Source organism: Ictidomys tridecemlineatus, chromosome X, assembly GCF_052094955.1.
Source record: "Ictidomys tridecemlineatus isolate mIctTri1 chromosome X, mIctTri1.hap1, whole genome shotgun sequence".
Classification (NCBI taxonomy): Eukaryota; Metazoa; Chordata; class Mammalia; order Rodentia; family Sciuridae; genus Ictidomys; species Ictidomys tridecemlineatus.
Window position 1 is genome coordinate 102,146,451 of NC_135493.1, and position 19,238 is coordinate 102,165,688.

A 19,238-nucleotide genomic window follows, 5' to 3' on the forward strand; every position below is an offset into this window, starting at 1 on the left:
ATCTCATTTGGTAGCCATGGTGTTTATTCAGATTGTTATGAATCATTATTGTCCAGATTTGACTGGGCCAACATTCCTATGGAGTACTTTTCAACACAGATGCTTAGTAACAGATATATTCTGTGGAACAAAAACTAAAAGACAGACACAGCCACATTAATGTTGCTCCGTGGAGTCAAAGTAACAGTCAGAATTCCCATCTCTGTATTTATTGTATTCAAATGCCTTGTTCACTTTTTTTTTTTTTTTTGGTACTCGGGATTGAATCCAGGGGCACTTAACCACTGAACCCCAGCCATTTATTATATTTTATTTAGAGATAGGGTCTCACTAAGTTGCTTAGGGCCTTGCTAAGTTGTTCAGGCTGCCTTGTGATCCTCCTGCCTCAGCCTCATGAGCCACTGGGATTACAGGCATGCACCACCATGTTTGGAAAGGAATTGAATTTTTATCAACTCTTCCATCAGTTTGCAATTCCCTTCTCATCCATTTTGTTAACTTTTTAGACTCAGGTTCTATCATTTCCTGATCTCAGTAGAAATTTATATAATCAATAGCCAATTTCAAAGCCTGTTGACACTTCAAATCAAGGGCAACCTGACGACCAGTATCATTCATTGATTTTTGTACCTTTTATCAGAATCATCTTTTTATTCTTTCTAAATAATGCCATACTCATATTTTTAGCTAAGAAGGAATGCGAGGTAGGGGGTCTTCTAAACAATCTGACTCCTACCTTTCATGAATGGTGGCACTTAAGACAATTCACTTGCTGAAAAGGACTCTGAGAACCCAAATGGCAATATGTCCGAATCTGCATTTCAGGAACAGGATACAGTGTACAAACACACTGAAACCAGGTTATGCATCACAGTCACGGGATACTTCACAGTGTAGGGTCCAGAGAGGCCACATGCAAGCTCCTGTTGCCTTCAAGGGCTACACATCAAGATGCACTTTGTCTCTTACATAAAGAACCACTCATGTAGCCAGGGATGGTAGCACATGCCTGTAATCCCAGTGGCTCAGGAGGCTGAGACAAGAGGATGGCAAGTTCAGAGCCAGCTTCAGCAGTTTAGTGAGGCCCTAAGCAACTCATTGAGACCCTGTCTCTAAATCAAATACAAAAAAAGGGCTAGGATGTGGCTCAGTGGTTGAGTGCCCCTGGGTTCAATCCCCAGTACCAAACAAACAAACAAACAAACAAAAAACACTCGTGAGCACAAAACACCTTGGAAACCAGGGAACACAAATTGGTCTCAGCTAGATTTTCTTATATCCTGCTGGTGACCTAGGCATATTCTTCCTATGAGGTCAGCCCCAAACACTGTGGGTTTCATGGGTCTCAGTGAGACCAGGGAAAAATGGTCATTTGTTACTGTTAGCAATAAACAGTGGTGATAACCTGTAATCTGTGGTTACACGTCAATGCAGTAAATCACTTCTTTTCATTGCTTTGACCATTGTGCACTGTAGATATTTTAGCAAAAGATCTAGTGCTGACCTAGAATTAACCCTCCCAGCACAATTGACTTTTTTTTTTCAATAACAATTGACTTTCTTTAGGTGTAGACTTACCTGGAAAGTCCTTCATATTTAAGTAGAAGCTGACCAAAGAATGGTGTGATATCAATAATGATTTCCTCTTTCCACAAGTACCTTCTGTTGCCTGGGCAAGAAAAGTCAGCAAATACATAGAAGTTCTTCCACCATTACTGTGTGTCAATAGAGTATCAATGTTGGGAGCTTGGAGTTAAGTGGACACTATGGGGCATTTTTTCACCACTAACCAACTTTTGGTGTGTCTGTGTGTGTCTCTGTCTCTGTCTCTGTCTCTGTCTCTCTTTCTCTCTCTCTCTCATCATTAGTATGGAATGTAGAAGGGTTTTCCTTTTCTCTAAAGTCATTGAGGAAATCTTCTGACATCTACCTTCCTTTTCATATGAACTTCCATGAGAGTTCAGAAAACCTGGGTATCCTGCCATAATACCCAAAACAGGTCTCCATATCTCTGATCTCAGTTTTTTCAACTACAAAATGATTTTAAACATACCTTCTAACTGTGAAAGTTGTGAATCTGTAAAAACAAATTATTAAAATCAGCTCCTTATTTGTGGCATACATATAAAGGTATAGAGTTATCTAGAATTATCCCTTGAATCTAGAAGGTTAAGAGGATGATTAGGCACAATCAGAGCTTCAGGAACCACTTGTGGGGTCCTTGTGCTTAAGCCCTCCCTCCCAATATATTGTCTGCCTTTTCTATACAAAGAAAATTCTTCTCTTTTTCTTTCTTTCTTCTTTTTTTTTTTTTTTAAATTTGTACCAGGGATTGAACCCAGGTGCATTCAACCACTGAGCCACATTCTCAGCCCTTTTTAAAATTTATTTTGAGACAGGTTCTTGCTAAGTTGCTTAGGGCTTTCCTAAGTTGCTGAGGGTGGCTTTGAAGTTGCAATCCTCTTGCTTCAGCCTCCCAAGACAATAGGATAACAGTCGTATGCCAGTGTCCCCAGCTATACAAAGAACATTCTGAAGGGCCAGTCATTTTTGTCCTCTCTCCACCCTTTCTCACCCCTACCAACCATCAGGTATGAGTGATGCCCTAACATGGTCCTATTCTTTAATAGCATCAAAGCCTGTAGCATTGTCTTCTATTAAAATATTTTTTGTAAGAGGCCATATTATAATATTAGGCTTTTATATTTTTATAGCTTTCAAAATATATCCCTTAGTGAATATACTAAAGGAGGTGTGTGTGTGTGTGTGTGTGTGTGTGTGTGTGTGTGTGTGTGTAGATTTCAAATGGAGATTTATAGCTTGAGGAAAAAGGATAGTTTCACACATTGTGTCTGCTGGTTGTTTATAGAGGCTTCCAGAAACTGCTAATCATTACTATGTATAAAATTTCATTAAAAAATCACCACATTAGCCTGGTACAGTGATACATGCTGTAATACCAGCTTACTCATGAGGTGAAGGCAGGAGGATCGAAAGTTTGAGGCCAGCCTAAGCAACTTAGGAAGACCTTTTTTTCAAAGGAAAAAAAAATAAAAAGGGCTTGGGACGTAGCTCAGTGGTAGCACTCCCCTGGGTTCAATCCCCAAGAACCCCTGCTCCCCCCCAAACCCCCCACAACTGCATGTATTCTTTGAGACACTCATTTTAAGCAGGAAGTGTATGTCCATGTAGCATTTGAATTCTCTTTGTCAACTTTCCCACCTCATTTCAGGTCATCCATAGCATGAGCTATGTATACCCTAAATAGAAGTCTTTTAAAAGCTGTTCCATGAAAGCAAAATTCTGTTTGATATGTTTGTTTTGGGTAATGTGGTCTTCAGCCTTCTGTGACGGATTGTTCTTATGTTGAACCACATCCAGTTTTAGCAGAGCACACTGCATAGTATTTCTCTCGTGTGTCATCTTCTGCTCCTGTTATTTCATAGCAATTGCCTTGCTCCCCTCTGGAGCTATTTATACTCCAAATTTTCTGTTCTGTGTGTTACCCATTCACCTGTGCAGAGATAAGAGTAGACCCAATAAAATGAAACTCACACAATTTTGCTGTTTGTTTCCATCACATGGGTACATTAGATTCATAAAAAAAAAAGTGAGCCTAAAAGTTCTCACTTGTTAGTTCTTATATCCTTAGATCTAAAGCAAACTATTTACAATGATTAAAGCAGAGTGACCAAAAAAATTTAAAAAACTTCAAACTACCCACAGCTACCTTTAGTATATAAAGAAACACGTTAGCAATATTGGTATTTGAAAGAAATCCATTCCTCTCCTCCAATAATAGAACTAGTATGCTGTATTCTGAATGTTCTCCTGACCTGCACTTAAAAAATGTGCTCTCTGAGGAAGTTAAGCACACAGAAGAGAGGATGAAAAGTTTTAGTCTTTTGTCCCTCCCATGCAGTCCCTATTCGGCTTTCCCCTCCTTAGATTCTCCTGCTTCTTTTCCTCTACCTGACTCCTTCTCACATCAGTCTCCAAAGTTCTGTTCTTATCTGCCAGTTTAAACAATCTTAGATTCAATGAAAAGAGATCACTTTTTTTATCTTCAGAGTATAGTTGTGTACTGTATAATGATGGACAGCATATGTGACAGTGGCCCAATAAGATTATACCATCTAGTGATGTTGTAGTCTTTTTAATTTATGTAAGAACACTGTATGATGTTCACATAGCAAGGAAATCACCTAATGGGGCTTTTGTTCAGAATATATTACTGTCAGCTGGGCGCAGTGCGGAACACCTGTTATCCCAGTGGCTCTGGAGGCTGCAGCAGGAGGATCACAAGTTCAAAGCCAGCCCCAGCGATTTAGCAAGGCCCTAAGCAACTTAGTGAGACTCTGTCTCTAAATGAAAAAATAAAAAGGACTTGGGATATGGTTCAGTGGTTAAGTGCTCCTGGGTTCAATCCCTAGCACACATACAAAATAATATATCCCTGTCTTTAAGCAGCACATGACTGTATTTTAAAACAAAAGTGTCTGGGTGTACCTCAGTGTCAGAGCACTTTTCTCACATGTGCAAGGCCCTTGGTTCTACCCCCAGCATGCCCCCCCCACCAAAAAAAAGAAAACAAAAAGAAGAGGGCTTTTCCTTCCATAGGATGGGTGCTAATCCAATAGATTTTAGGGAAACTGGTGGTCTGTGAGGACATAGAGTTTTGGGGTTCAGACCACAGCACCACTAAGAGCACAGAGTTTCACTCATGGGGGTGAAAAACAGAAAAATACCTCCTGCTTCTGCCACCAGGTCATGATCCCAGGAAAACTCTAGAATTTTTTATTTTCCTTTCTCAAAAGAGAAAAATGTGTACTACTACATAAGTATTAACCACTGTTTTTGGTTTTATTCTTAGTATTTAATTAGAAGTGGCCACAAGTAACTGGTAAAATACATGATATAGTCCTAAATTTGCATTTCTTCATTATTGGGAAAGCTGTTTACTGACTAGAATGACCTGTTGTTTATCTGAAGTTGCTTTTATAATTGTCGTGCCCCTTCCCCTTAGATGTCTGAGAGATGTACTTAATTATTATTGATTCTTTGTCTCAAAGGACCGAGAATTCTGACCAGTGCTTATGTGTTTAGGGGGTGTAAAATAGCAATGTGTTGCATTTCCACTTTGGCTAATAAATTGGCTTTGGAAAGAAGCATCTTTTTTATGCACCTGGGACTAAAGCTTGTGATTTGATGATATTGGACAAGGTTGAAGTTTCACTTTTGCAAAAATTTTGTCTTTTAGCATATGATTAAATATTACCTCGGATCAAAGTACCCCCTCCTTACCTTGGAAGTTCTTGGAGGACTTGAAAAGTACATTGTAAAATACAGTTTGAAGGTGAAAGGAGAAATAAATGTGCCTTAGGCCTGAAAACTGGATATAATGTGCAGTTCCTTTCTTTTGCTTATAGAAAGTGTTAGTGGAGTTGATTATTTTTTTAGTTAATGTTAAGGGAGCAGGGAGATGCTGAGATGACTACTATTTCAAGGAGAGAAATGCTTAATGACTATAAATGTATAGCTAGAAATAGAGTTTACACAACCTTAGCCATACAGATTAATCTAACTGACCTCCTCTAATACTATCACAAGAAAGTGTTGTTAGGATCTCTTTGAAAATCTCTAATAGAACATTGTTTTGCTTATTCAGGTGGAAATGGCTCTGTTGGCACATAGAAAAGGCTGGGTCCCCTTGGCTCTCAAATAACCCCCTATAGTGCAGGGAAGGGAACTGTCTCTTTGCCCACATCTTCACCCAAGGCCAGTGAGAGTTGAGAACAACCTCAGATTCTGAATGATGAAACTAGAACACCTTTGAAGACTGTGGAGTTCAGGTCTGGTGTTTACTACAGGGTACCATCTTGACTAGGATTTTCAAGGGAAAACAAAGGACTGTAAAAGGAATGTTTTATGCTTTGAATCATCTGTGATTTTATGTTTTTACAGTGGATCTCTTGAGCTTGTCAGCTGCATGTGATGCTTTGGACCAGCACAACCTCAAGCAAAATGACCAGCCCATGGATATCCTGCAGATCATTAATTGTTTGACCACCATTTATGATCGCCTGGAGCAAGAGCACAACAACTTGGTCAATGTCCCTCTCTGTGTGGATATGTGTCTCAACTGGCTACTGAATGTTTATGATACGTACGTATGGCAAGTATTTTGGGGGGCATTGTCACAGGAGAACTAGCTTACACAGTGGTGATGGTGTAATTAGTATTACAATAAGGTCTCTGTGATAATTATTTCTGCCTTTATCTGAATGGAAAAAATATTTTGATAAGCTAGGAAGTAAGAACTAGAATGTAGATAGCTTTCAGATTAGAAAGCAAATAAAACCATGAGATACTCATGTTTGAAACAGTAGAATGAGTCACTGTGTATCCACTGGTTCTTTCCCTTTCTCACCAATGTCTTCTGGAATCCTTTGGGGTTGGTCCCTCTCACTGACAGGAATGATTATGTTCCTGGAGATGCTGGTATACCTGTCACCAGATCAGAATTTTCTCAGCTAACATTTTGCAGATTATGAATTGAGAAGCCAAACACAATGAAAAATAAACTCTTAATACTGCAACCTCACCCCCTCAAACTGAGGGAGATTTTGTTTTGTATTTTATTAAGTTTTTACAAAGTCTCAGCTAGGGACCCTCATTCTTCACTCTTTCTCAGAGAGCAGTTATTTCTTTTGGATTGTCTGCAGGAGATATCTCCAGTTCTAATTTTTGTCTTTGGTTCAATGAAGACAATTGAGGAAGGAAGCAGAAGAAATTGGTCTTGATTTCCATTGAATTCTTCTTCAACCTCAAAATTATAACATGTCTTCTCATTTCACACATCAACCAGAACATTATTCCTACTTGAAAATCTGGGAAGGTTTTATTGAAAGGAGATGTACATCAACCATTCTGCCTTTTGCTTTTTTTTGGAGACTTCTACCACTTCCTTCATTAAGATTTATACTCTTTTCTTTGTTATTTTGATAAGGTGTGACTTTTTAAATTTCAGAGCCATCTAATTATTTGGTTCATAATTATCTACTAAATCCTTGAACATGTTGGATTTTAATTGTGGATTACATTTACATTTATTTTTAGGAGGGTTTGTACTCAGATCTTTCCGCAGATATATTTTGGCACCCTTTTCTTGGCAGATGACATGTGAATGGATTTTAAATATATGACTTTTATTCTACCTTCATGAAAATTATTTGGGGATAATTTTAACTCTTTGAAGACCTAAGTTACTTTATTTATTTGTTAAACTTTGATTTTCCTGTACTTACAATAGAAAAATATTAAAAAAAAAATTCCAGTGATGGGAATTTTGTTAATGATTAGGGTCCAGTATATCTCTTTACCAAGGGATTTAATAAGTTGTACTTGTTGAAAATAGAATATATTGGCCACCAAAAATATCAATATCTGAGGCACAGTAGCTTTTCATAATCAAATAGGAAGCTGAAAAATTATTGAACGAGGGGCTAGGGATATAGCTCAGTTGTTAGAGTACCAAGGCTGATCTCGAATTTTTGATCCTCTTTCTCAGTCTCCTTAGTGGGTGGGATTATAGACATGTGCCACTGTGTCCAGCTGTATTTCAGCTTCTTTATATAAAATGAAAGCTCTTATAGAGTCCATATTTGAATGCTATCTAATAGAATGTATCATATTTATAGATATTATTATTTGGGGATAAACATTCATAATTTAGTGTCATGTGGCCTGGAGTGATTAATATACTTAATAAGGAGTAATTTGATGAAAATTTGAGAGTGTTAAAGAGAGCAGAGAAGTTATTTGCTGGTAATTTGCTTCAGTAACCAACATAGTTTAATGCGTAGTTGTAATTCTTCCACTTAATCCAAAGTAGGCTCTTCAGAGGTGTAGATTAATATATTTTCCCCTATTTCATGCAGAGCTACTCTAATAATTCAAATAAAGCTTTAGGAATTAAAAACTTGGTAAATAATTTAGTTCAGAAAAATTCCATTTAATTTTGGATCATGAGCAAATAGATGATGAACTCAAGAAAAGTTCTTAATTTTTTTTTCTTAATTTAAAAAATATTTTTTTAGTTGTAGATGGACACAATACCTTTATTTTGTTTATTTATTTTATGTGGTTCTGGGGATCAAACCCAGGGCCTCACACATGCTAGGCAAGTGCTCTACCACTGAGCCACAACCCCAGCCCTTGATTTGTTTTTTAAAAATCTTAATAGACCAATGGTCAGTAGAGTTTCCATATCCAGGACATTTTTTTTTAAATTAGAACTCTTTACCCTCTAGTAAAATATAAGTAATTGTTTTCTGGTTTGATTCTTCATAATAGGGGACGAACAGGGAGGATCCGGGTCCTGTCTTTTAAAACTGGCATCATTTCTCTGTGTAAAGCACATTTGGAAGACAAGTACAGATGTAAGTCATGTATATTAACTCTGTATTCTTTTATTGATGTTGGCTAATTACCCTAGTTCTAGATGGGAAATGACATACTGTTCTTATTTGACAGCAGGTTCCTCATGTAAGATGTAGAACTGCTTTTAGAGTGTCATAAAATTTGGTTTGTGCCATTCCCTGTCAAACATTAAATTGCAGGTATTTAAATAGAGAACGAGGATTAGCTTCTCCAGGCCGAGTATTATTTTACATTACATTGACTGTGCCTGAATGAAACACGTGTTTGTAGGGGATAAAGTCTGATTTCCTAACCCTTTGTATAAGTCAGAAAAATAAATGTGAAAGTTTAATCCCTGCACTTGCCTCATCTTTGGATTCTTATTTAAAGAATACTATCTGGCATTCAAGCTCAAGAAACATTGTTTATTTTATAATCATCTTACTGCAAGTTGTACTGACACATCCAATTCAGTGATGTGACTAAATTTTATTGTTCTGGAGACAGATAGCTTGCCATTTCTTAAAGAGTAAATACCACCCTACAGAATTTTATTTTGATTAGCCATTGGGTTCTTTTGCTTTGAAAAGTGTAAATCTAAATTAAAAGCAAATGCTAGAGGAGTGATGATTTAATGACCAAGTGACCACCCATTCCTACTGTAAAGGATTGTACTTATTTTTCTCCTTTAAATACTTATAAGAAGTCTTTTCAAGAGGAACATTAAACAGTCTATCTTGTCTTCTGCCTTTTTCCCTAAGGCCTAGCACATGTGGATGAGATGTGCTGAACTTAAGAACAGGCAAGAGACAAAAGAGACTGAATCCTTCCATAGCCACTCTGTGTCCTTGTACTCATTTCTCATCAAAATACACAAACTGTTTCCAATTCCACTTTTATGTAGTTTCTACTTGGGTTTTCTCATCCTGAGACCCAAAATAAATAAATAAGTAAATGAAAATAACTAAACAACTTTTCTTAACCCTTTATGGATTATTTTGGATAAAACATTGTTTCCTTGTGCTTGCTGCCTTTAAATATTGTAGCTACTTATTGTAAGGTTTTTTGGTTTTGTTGAGTTGGAGGTCTTAATGTTTTACCCAAGCTAGCCTTGAACTCCTCGGCTCAAATGAACTTCGTCTCTCAGCCTCCCCAGTAACTGGGAGGGCATATGCCACCATGTCTAGCTATGTTAGTTTATATTCTGACTTTACCCATGGCATGGTACCAGTGCATTGTTCATACTAAATTTTAATTGTCAAAGGAGCTCTGATCTTCTGTTTCCTATAATTACTAACAGAGAACATTTTGAGATAAGTGGAAAAAATATTAATCTTTGAAGTAAGATATTTGAAAATAATTTTTCATTTTGCAGAAAAATGTATGTGTTTTAGAGAGATGCTAAAAAGCTGTGCATGTTGTTTCCATTTTATTATTGCCACTTTAGCTGTCTTGTTAAAATATTTAATTCCATAGAGTGTACTTATGGGTACAAAAAACTTTTTAGGTTTTTTTAAAATTGGCATCTTCAATGTGAATATAAAGTATGATTTAAATAATTTTGTTTATGCAAACAAAACATAAATTATTAGTCTTTGATATGTTCATCCATATTTTTAGCCACGTGCATTGGGCATCAGCTTCAATCTGATATTCCTGTTCTGTTCTAGAAGCTTCTGGCACACAGTTGACTAAGATATGTTCCTTGCCTTCAAGGGAACATCAATTTTTAATAAAAAAGAAATAACATTAAATCATTGACAGTAGAGCAGGATATGAGTTAACTATAAATAGGCACAGGGTTCCACTACATACATGATGGAATAGAAGTTCAATGATCTTTTAACTCCATAAAGAAGTCCCAATTTTTTCACATTTTTGAATTTCTGATGCTTAAAGGAGATGATGATGCTTTGAACTAGAGGTTGATTCAGGGCCTTATGCACGCTAGGCAAACACTCTATAACTTAAGCTGTATCCCCAGCCTTTTCTTATTTTATTTTGAGACAGACCAGATTGCCCAGGCTGACTTTGAATTTGCAATCCTCCTGCATACCTGGGATTACAGGCATGTGCCACTGTGCATGGTCATATGGTTCTTAAAGCTAAAAAGTTTATTATAGTTGTTACGTCCTTTTTATGTACATATAATAGTACCCAAAAGATTGTGTTTTGCCTTAGGAACAATTCAGGCATTAAGATCACATTTAAACTTAAAATTCCTTGCAGGGTTATAGTTGATTTAAAAGTTGTCATCCTTCACATACACATAGTGATGATTAACTTCATCTATAAAAATATGTCTAGATTAGCATAAATTAGAAGTAAACCCTCTCTGTGGGAATATTGACTACTCTTGAGAGTTTGCACTGAAATTGAATTGGACGTTAGGTTTCATTGTTGCAATTCTCTTCTTCTTTTATAGACCTTTTCAAGCAAGTGGCAAGTTCAACAGGATTTTGTGACCAACGCAGGCTGGGCCTCCTTCTACATGATTCTATCCAAATCCCAAGACAGCTGGGTGAAGTTGCATCCTTTGGGGGCAGTAACATTGAACCAAGCGTCAGAAGCTGCTTTCAATTTGTAAGTTATTTGCCTTCTTAAGTAACATATTTATTCTTTTGTTATTTTAGAAGCCAATTTTTAAATGTCACCAAATTTCAATTTCTCACATTGGCTTTTTTGAAGGCAGTAGGTACAGGTTTGGGGATTTTTGAAACTTTGGTAGGAAGTGGCTTCTGGGACTCTGGGTTTGGGGCATGAATACAGTTCAGAGGAAGGAAAAGAAATTGCCATTTGCAGCAGGGTTACCACTGTTACTAAGTTGCTGGGAGAAAAGGGAGTCTTCAGTGTTTCAGTGAGCATAGAAAGAAATCTCTGGCCATAGAAAGCCTTTCAAAATAAGAAAATAGCCTTTGTAGGTGAGTCTTTTAGTGTCTCAGTTTTTCCTTCAATTCTGTCATAATAGCTTCCTTTTCAATGGCTATTGGGAAGGAGTTAACACAGTTAGCATTTTTTCAAGAAAATCACTTTGTAACTTTGAGGCTCCCTTCTGTTTCAAGATCTTTATGGTGGCTCCCTATAGTTTTTTTTTTTTTTCTAAGTGGAGGTGGTGTCATTGCTGGGCATGGCACCCAAAGCCTTCTACCCTATAGTCTTTTTCTTTTCTTTTCTTTTTTTTTTTTTTTTTTTTTGGTATGTACCAGGGGTCAACCCAGGAGCACTTAACCACTGAGCCCCATCCCCAGCATTTTTTTAATGTTTTGAGACAGGTTCTTACTAAATTGCTGAGGCTGGCCTTGAACTCACGCTCATCCTGCCTCAGCCTCCTGAGCCACTGGGATTACAGGCATGCACCGCTGTGCCAGGTGTTGTAGTTTTATAACTACGATCTGAGCTTTGTATTCTTTGCCAACATCTGTCACTGGTTCAACATACTACCACTTTTGTCCACATTGTGTCTTATCCTGTCCCATTGCCTTTTCTCTGTCCTGCCTTTTCTACTCCATAATTGGTATCCCAGAAACACCTCCTTCTTCCCATCTGAGTGCCCCTCTAATTCAGATTGGTTTTGGTTTTAGTAAGGAGGGTAGGTAGGTAGGTAGGGTGAACATCTTTGTGCATTTAGCTCTCTTCTTTGGAGTTTTTCCCTTAGGATGCATTCTCCAAGAGTTTGATTACCAGACTAAAAGAAAAAAATATTTTTGTGGCTTTTGATATTCATCACCAGATGGCTTTTCTTCAAAAGTTGTTTCTAATTGTTATGCCACCAAAATTAAAGGAGTAAGGTATTTGCAGTACCACATTATTCACAGTATTCAGATGTTATTGATTTGATGCAAGGAGCTGCTTTTCATATATGCAGTCTCAGTCCATTCTCATTCCAATGACAATGGCTAAGATTTACAAAATGGAACCAACTGTAAGAGCTAAATGGGTTAGACTTTAAGTCTTTCACTGTAGAATGGGGTGAAAGTATAGGTAATTCTCTGGGCAGAACCCTGTGATTTTTAAATTTTTTATATTTTTGGAACTTGGGATTAGACCTAGGAGCACTTAATACTGAGCCATATTCCTGGCTCCCCCCCCCCATTTTTTTTGGGGGGGAGGATTTTGCTAAGTTGCTTAAGGCCTCACTAAGTTCCTGAGACTGACCTTGAACTTGGTGATTCTGTTGTCTCAGCCTACTGAGTTGCTGGAATTACAGGCATATGCCACCATGTTCAGCTGGTCCTGTGAATATTTAGATGTTTAGAGCAGTTTGAGTATTTATTTAATAATTAATTGGGCAAATGGAATGCACACAAAGTAAACCCACTTAAGTAGAATAGGATATATTCTTTGGAATCTTACCAAAATGATGGCAAATTAACTATAAAAGAAAAAGAGATGTGCAAAAATAAATGCACATGTCACCTCATACCCAACCTTACCCAAATGTGAATGGACTATCACTATCTAGATTTTTTTTTACCTGTTGCTCTGTTAATATTTTGACTCCAGAATCTAGACAGAAGTAATTTTCATATGATGAATATTAATGGCCTCAGTAATATATATTCATTTTTTTAAATCCATTTGTACCACAACTTGCACTGATGTGTTTCCTCTAATTTTTGTTTTCTCTTTAGTCAAATTTAAGTTTTTTTTGAGTCCTAGTTGTGAAACACACACACAATGTTCATATGTACATATATGTACATATGAGTGTGTATTTTGTCTTGGCTTAAGGATGAGTATCACAACATAAAAGGTTGCCAACTCTCTCTGTTCAGTGATAGTCCCTACTATAGAGAAAACTAGGCTTATTATTAAGGGCCTGCTGGGAGCCTTTGTGTCACATCATCCCACTGTACTGACTCATCAAGCAGCCACTGTCACTGCAGCCTCTGTCCTTAGATTTGGTTGTCAGATAAGGGGCTGCTAGACTGAAGTTCTGCTTTCCCTGTGTTGCCCCTCTTAAGAAGAGACCATCTCTTTTACCTCTACTGTCTACCTGGGCTGGATGCCTCCCTTCTTTCCTCCCTCCATATCTCTTGTTTGGTTATTCCCCTGTCTCTGTAATAGCAACTCGCTTCTCTGTGTCAGGACTTGGAACTGAGTCTGTCTTTGTGTGTTTACTGAATGCCTCCTGTCTAACCAGTCTTCAAGCTCTTGGAAGCATGTTTTGTAAGACTGGAGAGAAATCAGTCAAGAGATGAACAGCAGGAACAGGTGGCTTTTCCTTTTCTCTCTACTATTTTGTATTTTCTGAACTTTTCTTTTTAGAACATTTATAATTAGGAAAAATTTAGGAAAGTGCTACCTTTTGAAATTATTTTATTTCTATTATTTTTAGTACTAGGGATTGAATCCAGAGACACTTTACTGCCAAGTTACATACCCAGCCCTTTTTATTTTTTCTTTTGAGACAGGGCCTTACTAAGTTTCTGAGGGCCTTACTAAGTTGTTGACGTTGACTTTTAAGTTGTGATCCTCCTGCCTCAGCCTCCCCAGGAACTGGGATGGCAGGTGTGTGCCACTGACTTTAAAAAAAAAATTTTAGGGAAGCAAACATCTTGGTTTGGTTCCTGTTAATTGCCTCTCTTATATGGTTCCAAGCTTTCTCATGACACATGCACACAATTGTACTGTTTATCTAACAAGCCTCCATGCCACACTCTAGCCTCTTATATTGATCTTATCATCTGCCCTCTTATTGTTTTACAGAAAAAAAAATATTTACTGTGTGATGCTATCCTTAAAAAATCTGCAGTTTCTTTTTTATTGTCCTCTCAAAAAATAATAATTTCTATTTAGCCTTCATACTGTTCCTACTCCAGATCCGTGACTACTACCTTGAAACACTTCTCTTACTACCATGAAACAGCTGCCTCCTCCCACTTGTATATGCTGTGATTATAAAGGATATTGTTCCTATTGCTACTAACAAAGCTTTACCTTTTTTCATGTGAATTCTTCCACGTAATCTATGACCAGTCATTTGAGGAGAATAGAAAAGACTGGCTTTTGAGTGTGTGTGTGTGTGTGTGTGTGTGTGTGTGTGTGTGTTTATATTGTTTGAACAATTTATTTGTGTCCTTACAGTCCCTCAGCTGGTGCAAAAGTTTGATTCATCATCCAATATGCTCACCCCCACATTTGTCACCTCATTCCCAAATATGTACTTTTTAATACTTCTCCCTCCCAGCCTCCCAAGGTGAAATAATAAACATTTCTTCTAGGTTCTGGATAGAACAAGAAATGCCATAGCAAAACAGAGGACATAAGAGAGATAAGAGGAGTTGGGGAGAAAGGAGAAATAAATTTGAAGTATTGGCCAATTGGATATTTCTAGGAGGATGGAGCCAGGTGTCTGGGTTTGCATGACTTAGATTTGGGGAGCCTCTCAACTTGAAGTAATTCACAGATTGAATGACTCCATTGTGAATGCCGACTTCAGAATCCACTTCCTGGCCCTGGCCTGCTGGCCCTGGCGTGCTTTTCCTCAGCCAGGTGCTCTGGCGGTCACCTTGCCTTTCATTGTGCAACGGGCATGAAAATACAATGTTTGCTGTAGGGAAAGATAACAGCAGTGAAAATGCCCTCTGCCCCCTGTTTGAAGTCTAAGACCTTGGGAATGGAAGCAGGCCGGCTCCTTCTGCAAACTTGTTCTCAAAATCTGCTATTTCTAGTAGCCAAAAGAAAGGGCAGTAAACTATTTTTTTACTTTTACAGAGGATACTTCTTTCATTTCCTTTGTTTCTTGTCTCCAACTGGAAAACTTACTTTTTTTCCCAGGATGGAACAGTTAGGAAGGTACTCAATCTTCAGATTCAGACAAGGACCTGCTAGTAGCAAAGAGAGGTGTGTTTTCTTGTCCCACCCTCTTTTATTTTGTTTTTTTTTTTTTCTGTGTTACTGGGAATTGAACCTAGAGGCACTCTGCCCTGAGCTACATCCATAGTCCTTTTTCATTTCCTTTTTTGGTACTGGGGAATTGAACTCAGGGGCACTTGACCACTGAGCCCCATCCCTAGCCCTATTTGTATTTTATTTAGAGACAGGGTCTCACCGATTTGCTTAGTGCCTCGCTTTTTGCTGAGGCTGACTTTGAACTCTTGATCCTCCTGCCTCAGCCTCCCAAGTTGTCTTTTTAAATATTTTTAGTTGCAAATGGACAGATAACTTTATGTATTTATGTATTTATTTATTTATTTATGTGGTGCTGAGGATCGAACCTAGTGCTTCACAAGTGCAAGGCAAGCACTCTACCACTTAGCCACAACCCCAGCCCTAGAAATAAAGTTTTGAAACTAGTTTATTTTAGAAATATAGCTTCAATGAATGCGTGATCAGGTTGTCCTTCTTTCATATTCCATGGAAACAGTACTGTTGAGAGAGTAGATTGATCTTTATGACCTTAGTAAGGCTCTGGCCATGAGTCACAAGTCATCCTGCAGGAAACTTGGGGATTGTCCGCATCATTCCTGTTTTAGATGAGAAAACAAGGTCCAGAGAGGCAGGATGGACATATTTTACATCACACAATTATGCCAAGTTGTGGTTTTAACCAGTTCAGGTTCTAAACTGAACTAATAAAATATTGATGTGTTAATATGATCCTTCATATACATTTTAGATTATAATAGTACCACAAGGATAAATGAGCATCCCTGCCCAAAACACATTCACACCTTTATTTAAAATACCTTAATCCCAATTACAGGTGCCTAGTCTGTTTTCAAATACAACCAAGAATACTTTTAGGTAGGAAAGTTTTTATAGGTTTAAGTGATTCCAGAAAGAGTGCAATATCAGTAAATAGTATTGGGCAATGCCTGAGAGATATTCCCTCTTTCACTATGATAGTCTCTAGTATTTTCTTCTGTAAACATTTTAAGGACTTTATTATTTAGGTAGAATCAAGCATACCAACTTTATATTTAATATGCTTCATGTACAAGAGCTAGAGTGTCAAAATCTGTTTATTCTACATCTGTTTTCTGCCTCCTGTTGTATTCATGCATTCAAAATGAATATGTTGCTTTTTCATCTGTCTTCTGAATTTTTCTATTCCTATGTCAAAATGATTATTATCTGTGCACAGTTGCTGTAGTATCAAATGATATGGAAATGAGAATAAATTACAACCTCAACTGTTGAGAACAAATATATATTTATATATATATATATATTTATATATATATAAAACAAATATATATCTCTAAGTAAGTAATAAGTCATTCTAGAATATCTGGAGTAGTGAATGGCAGAGTGATTATGCACATAGGCTCTGAAGCCTTACCATCTGGTTCCAAATCCCACCTCTGATGTTGCCTAGATGAGTGGTCATGGGCACATTACTTAATCTTCCTGACCTCTGAACTCTTGCTGTGATTATGGGGATTCAATGAACCAGTAGATTCAAAGTGTCTAGAGCTGTGGTAGGTGCATAGTAGGTGCTCACTGAATGTTAGATGTGATTATCTAAATTGTATTGTAAAGAGAATATACTGCAAAGGTTAACAGTTCTTTTTATCTATAACCAAACATCTGTGGATTCGATTTGAGGCTCTCGAGATTCTGTTTCTTTACAAATGTTAACATGCCATGCCAGAATACTTTAACTGCTTAGACAGCATTCCCCAGGCAATCGACCACACTTTATATTTTCAGTGCTCAAAATAACTCCTAAAAATTCTATTTTTCTTAAGTTTCTCTTGGCTTTTTGTTTATTAATCAAACACTGGGTGCTTGGGTTAACTTCTCAACATGCAGTAAAGGTTATTTTCTTTACCAGTATTTTGAAGATAATTTTGAGTTGTAATTAACACATGTTTTACTCATAGGCTAAGGAAAAGCACGTGTCATTCTGTTTCCCTTCTTTTTGAAACTATTTCTTATTGGTGCATTATGATTATACATAGTAGTGGGATTCATTATGCCATATTCAACATGCACATAACTCAATTTTATCAATCTTATTCTCCAGTACCTTCCCCCCGCCCCTTAGTACTCTATAGTAGCACTTCTTTGGGCTGGGGGTGTGACTTAGTGTTACCTTGGGAGCTTTCTTGAGGCTCCAGAGTTCAATCCCCAGCGCTGGTAATGAATAAATGAATGAATGAAGCACTTCATTGTGATGAACAAATCTATCTACCTACATTCCTTCCTTCCCCAACCTTTCTTTCTTTTCTAGAAAAGTTGAGGTAGAAGTGCTAATAGAAATAAAAAAGACTTTATTGAGGTGCATACTTTTAGTTGGACAAATATTCTGGACTCCCTTTTACTACTATCAGTTCTTACTCACAATAAAACCTATCTCCAAATCATGGAAACAAGAAGATTTAAGTTCAACTTTTACCATCTTAATTTTTCCATGTTTATCACTTGATTTTGTTTGTTTGTTTGTTTGTTTGAATGGAAAGTTCTTTCTACAAAGAGGATTTAAGTTGGACAATCTTGTTTCCTGATTAAACTGCTAGAGGGTTTCATTTTGTTTAGATTTAGCATTTGATAAAATTTTAAAATCTTGCCTCTTTTAAGGCTCTATTTTATTTACATGAAGTAAAATTTCCTCTGTTTGGTATTTTGTTCTATGAGTTTAGACAAATACATATGGTCATATCACCATCACAATCAAGGCAAACATTTCCATCACCCCTAAAATTTCCTCATCTCGGGTTGGGGTTGGGTCTCAGTGGTAGAGCACTTGCCTAGCATGTGTGAGGCACTGGGTTCAATCCTCGGTACCTCATATAAATAAATAAAAATAAAGGTCCATTGACAACTTAAAAGTATTTAAAATTTTTTTCCTCATGCTTTAGTATTACCATGCTCATTTTCAACCTGTGGAAACCTGCTTTTTTTTTTCCCTATAATTTTGCCTTTTCTCAAACTAGATTTTAAACAATTGCAGGAAGCAGTAATGACAGAGTTAACTTTATTTTTATACTTTTGCATAATATGGCTTGCTCTATACTTGAGAAAGTATATTCCATGATATCTATAGATAGATTTATTTTGCTATGTATATATACAACTCTTTTAACATAATAATAATATTGAATATACTGAGGGATTTGCATAGACTTAAAATTGTGCTTGTGTCCTCTAGGGCCAGTGTGTTAATTGGTTTATTAGTCAGGTGGAGTGGGAAGCCTGAGTTCAGGACAGTTGTCCTTGAACATGTAAATGAAGAGTGGATAATCACCATGTGTTATTGTTTGGGCTGATTTTATCTTTAATGGGTGATTCAGAGTCCTGATTAATATTTAGAGCAGTGTCTGCTGGCCTCCAACCCATTCATTATCTTAGAACTTTAAATAAAAAACTTGATTTTTTATCCAAGACAGCAGTTATGGGAAGCCTTTTACTTCAAAAGACAACTTTTGACCTCTCAATCCTTACTTTAAACAAGAAAAAAAATCTGTAGATGTGGGAACTCTTTAACATTTTCCTGGTTAGGATTCACATTTAGGATCTCAGAAAAACACGTCTGGATGGTTATGAGAGGATGATTTAGAAACCAGGGGAAGGGCACAGAGGAAATCAATTTTAATATTAGGTTTGTGTTTTTTGAGAAAACCAATCCTTAGGAGCTTTTCACATTTTATACCAGCGACATTAATACTGTTTCCTCTTCCTCTTCACTCTTACCCATCCTCCTGCCTTGCCCTCCACTATGAAAGACTGACATGAGAGAAACAGTGGTTTCTAGTCAGTATTTTATTTTGGAAATATTTCAAGCAAAAAGAAGAATTGACAAAATAGTATAATGAACACCCATATATTCAGTATATTGGTATGAACTAAGGTTAACTTTTTGACCTATT

General features: G+C 37.1%; 1 protein-coding gene across 23 annotated transcripts in view; it reads left to right on the forward strand.

The window, feature by feature from the left end:
• The window catches only part of Dmd (dystrophin), a 2,094,227-nt gene that overhangs the window by 1,998,554 nt on the left and 76,435 nt on the right, over positions 1–19,238 (forward strand). For all 23 annotated transcript variants that reach the window (XM_078034984.1, XM_078034996.1, XM_078034982.1 and 20 more), the window contains 3 exons: positions 5,965–6,166; positions 8,356–8,441; positions 10,847–11,004. In XM_078034984.1, coding sequence (XP_077891110.1) covers positions 5,965–6,166; positions 8,356–8,441; positions 10,847–11,004 — 446 coding nt within the window. The remainder of the gene's footprint in view (positions 1–5,964; positions 6,167–8,355; positions 8,442–10,846; positions 11,005–19,238) is intronic.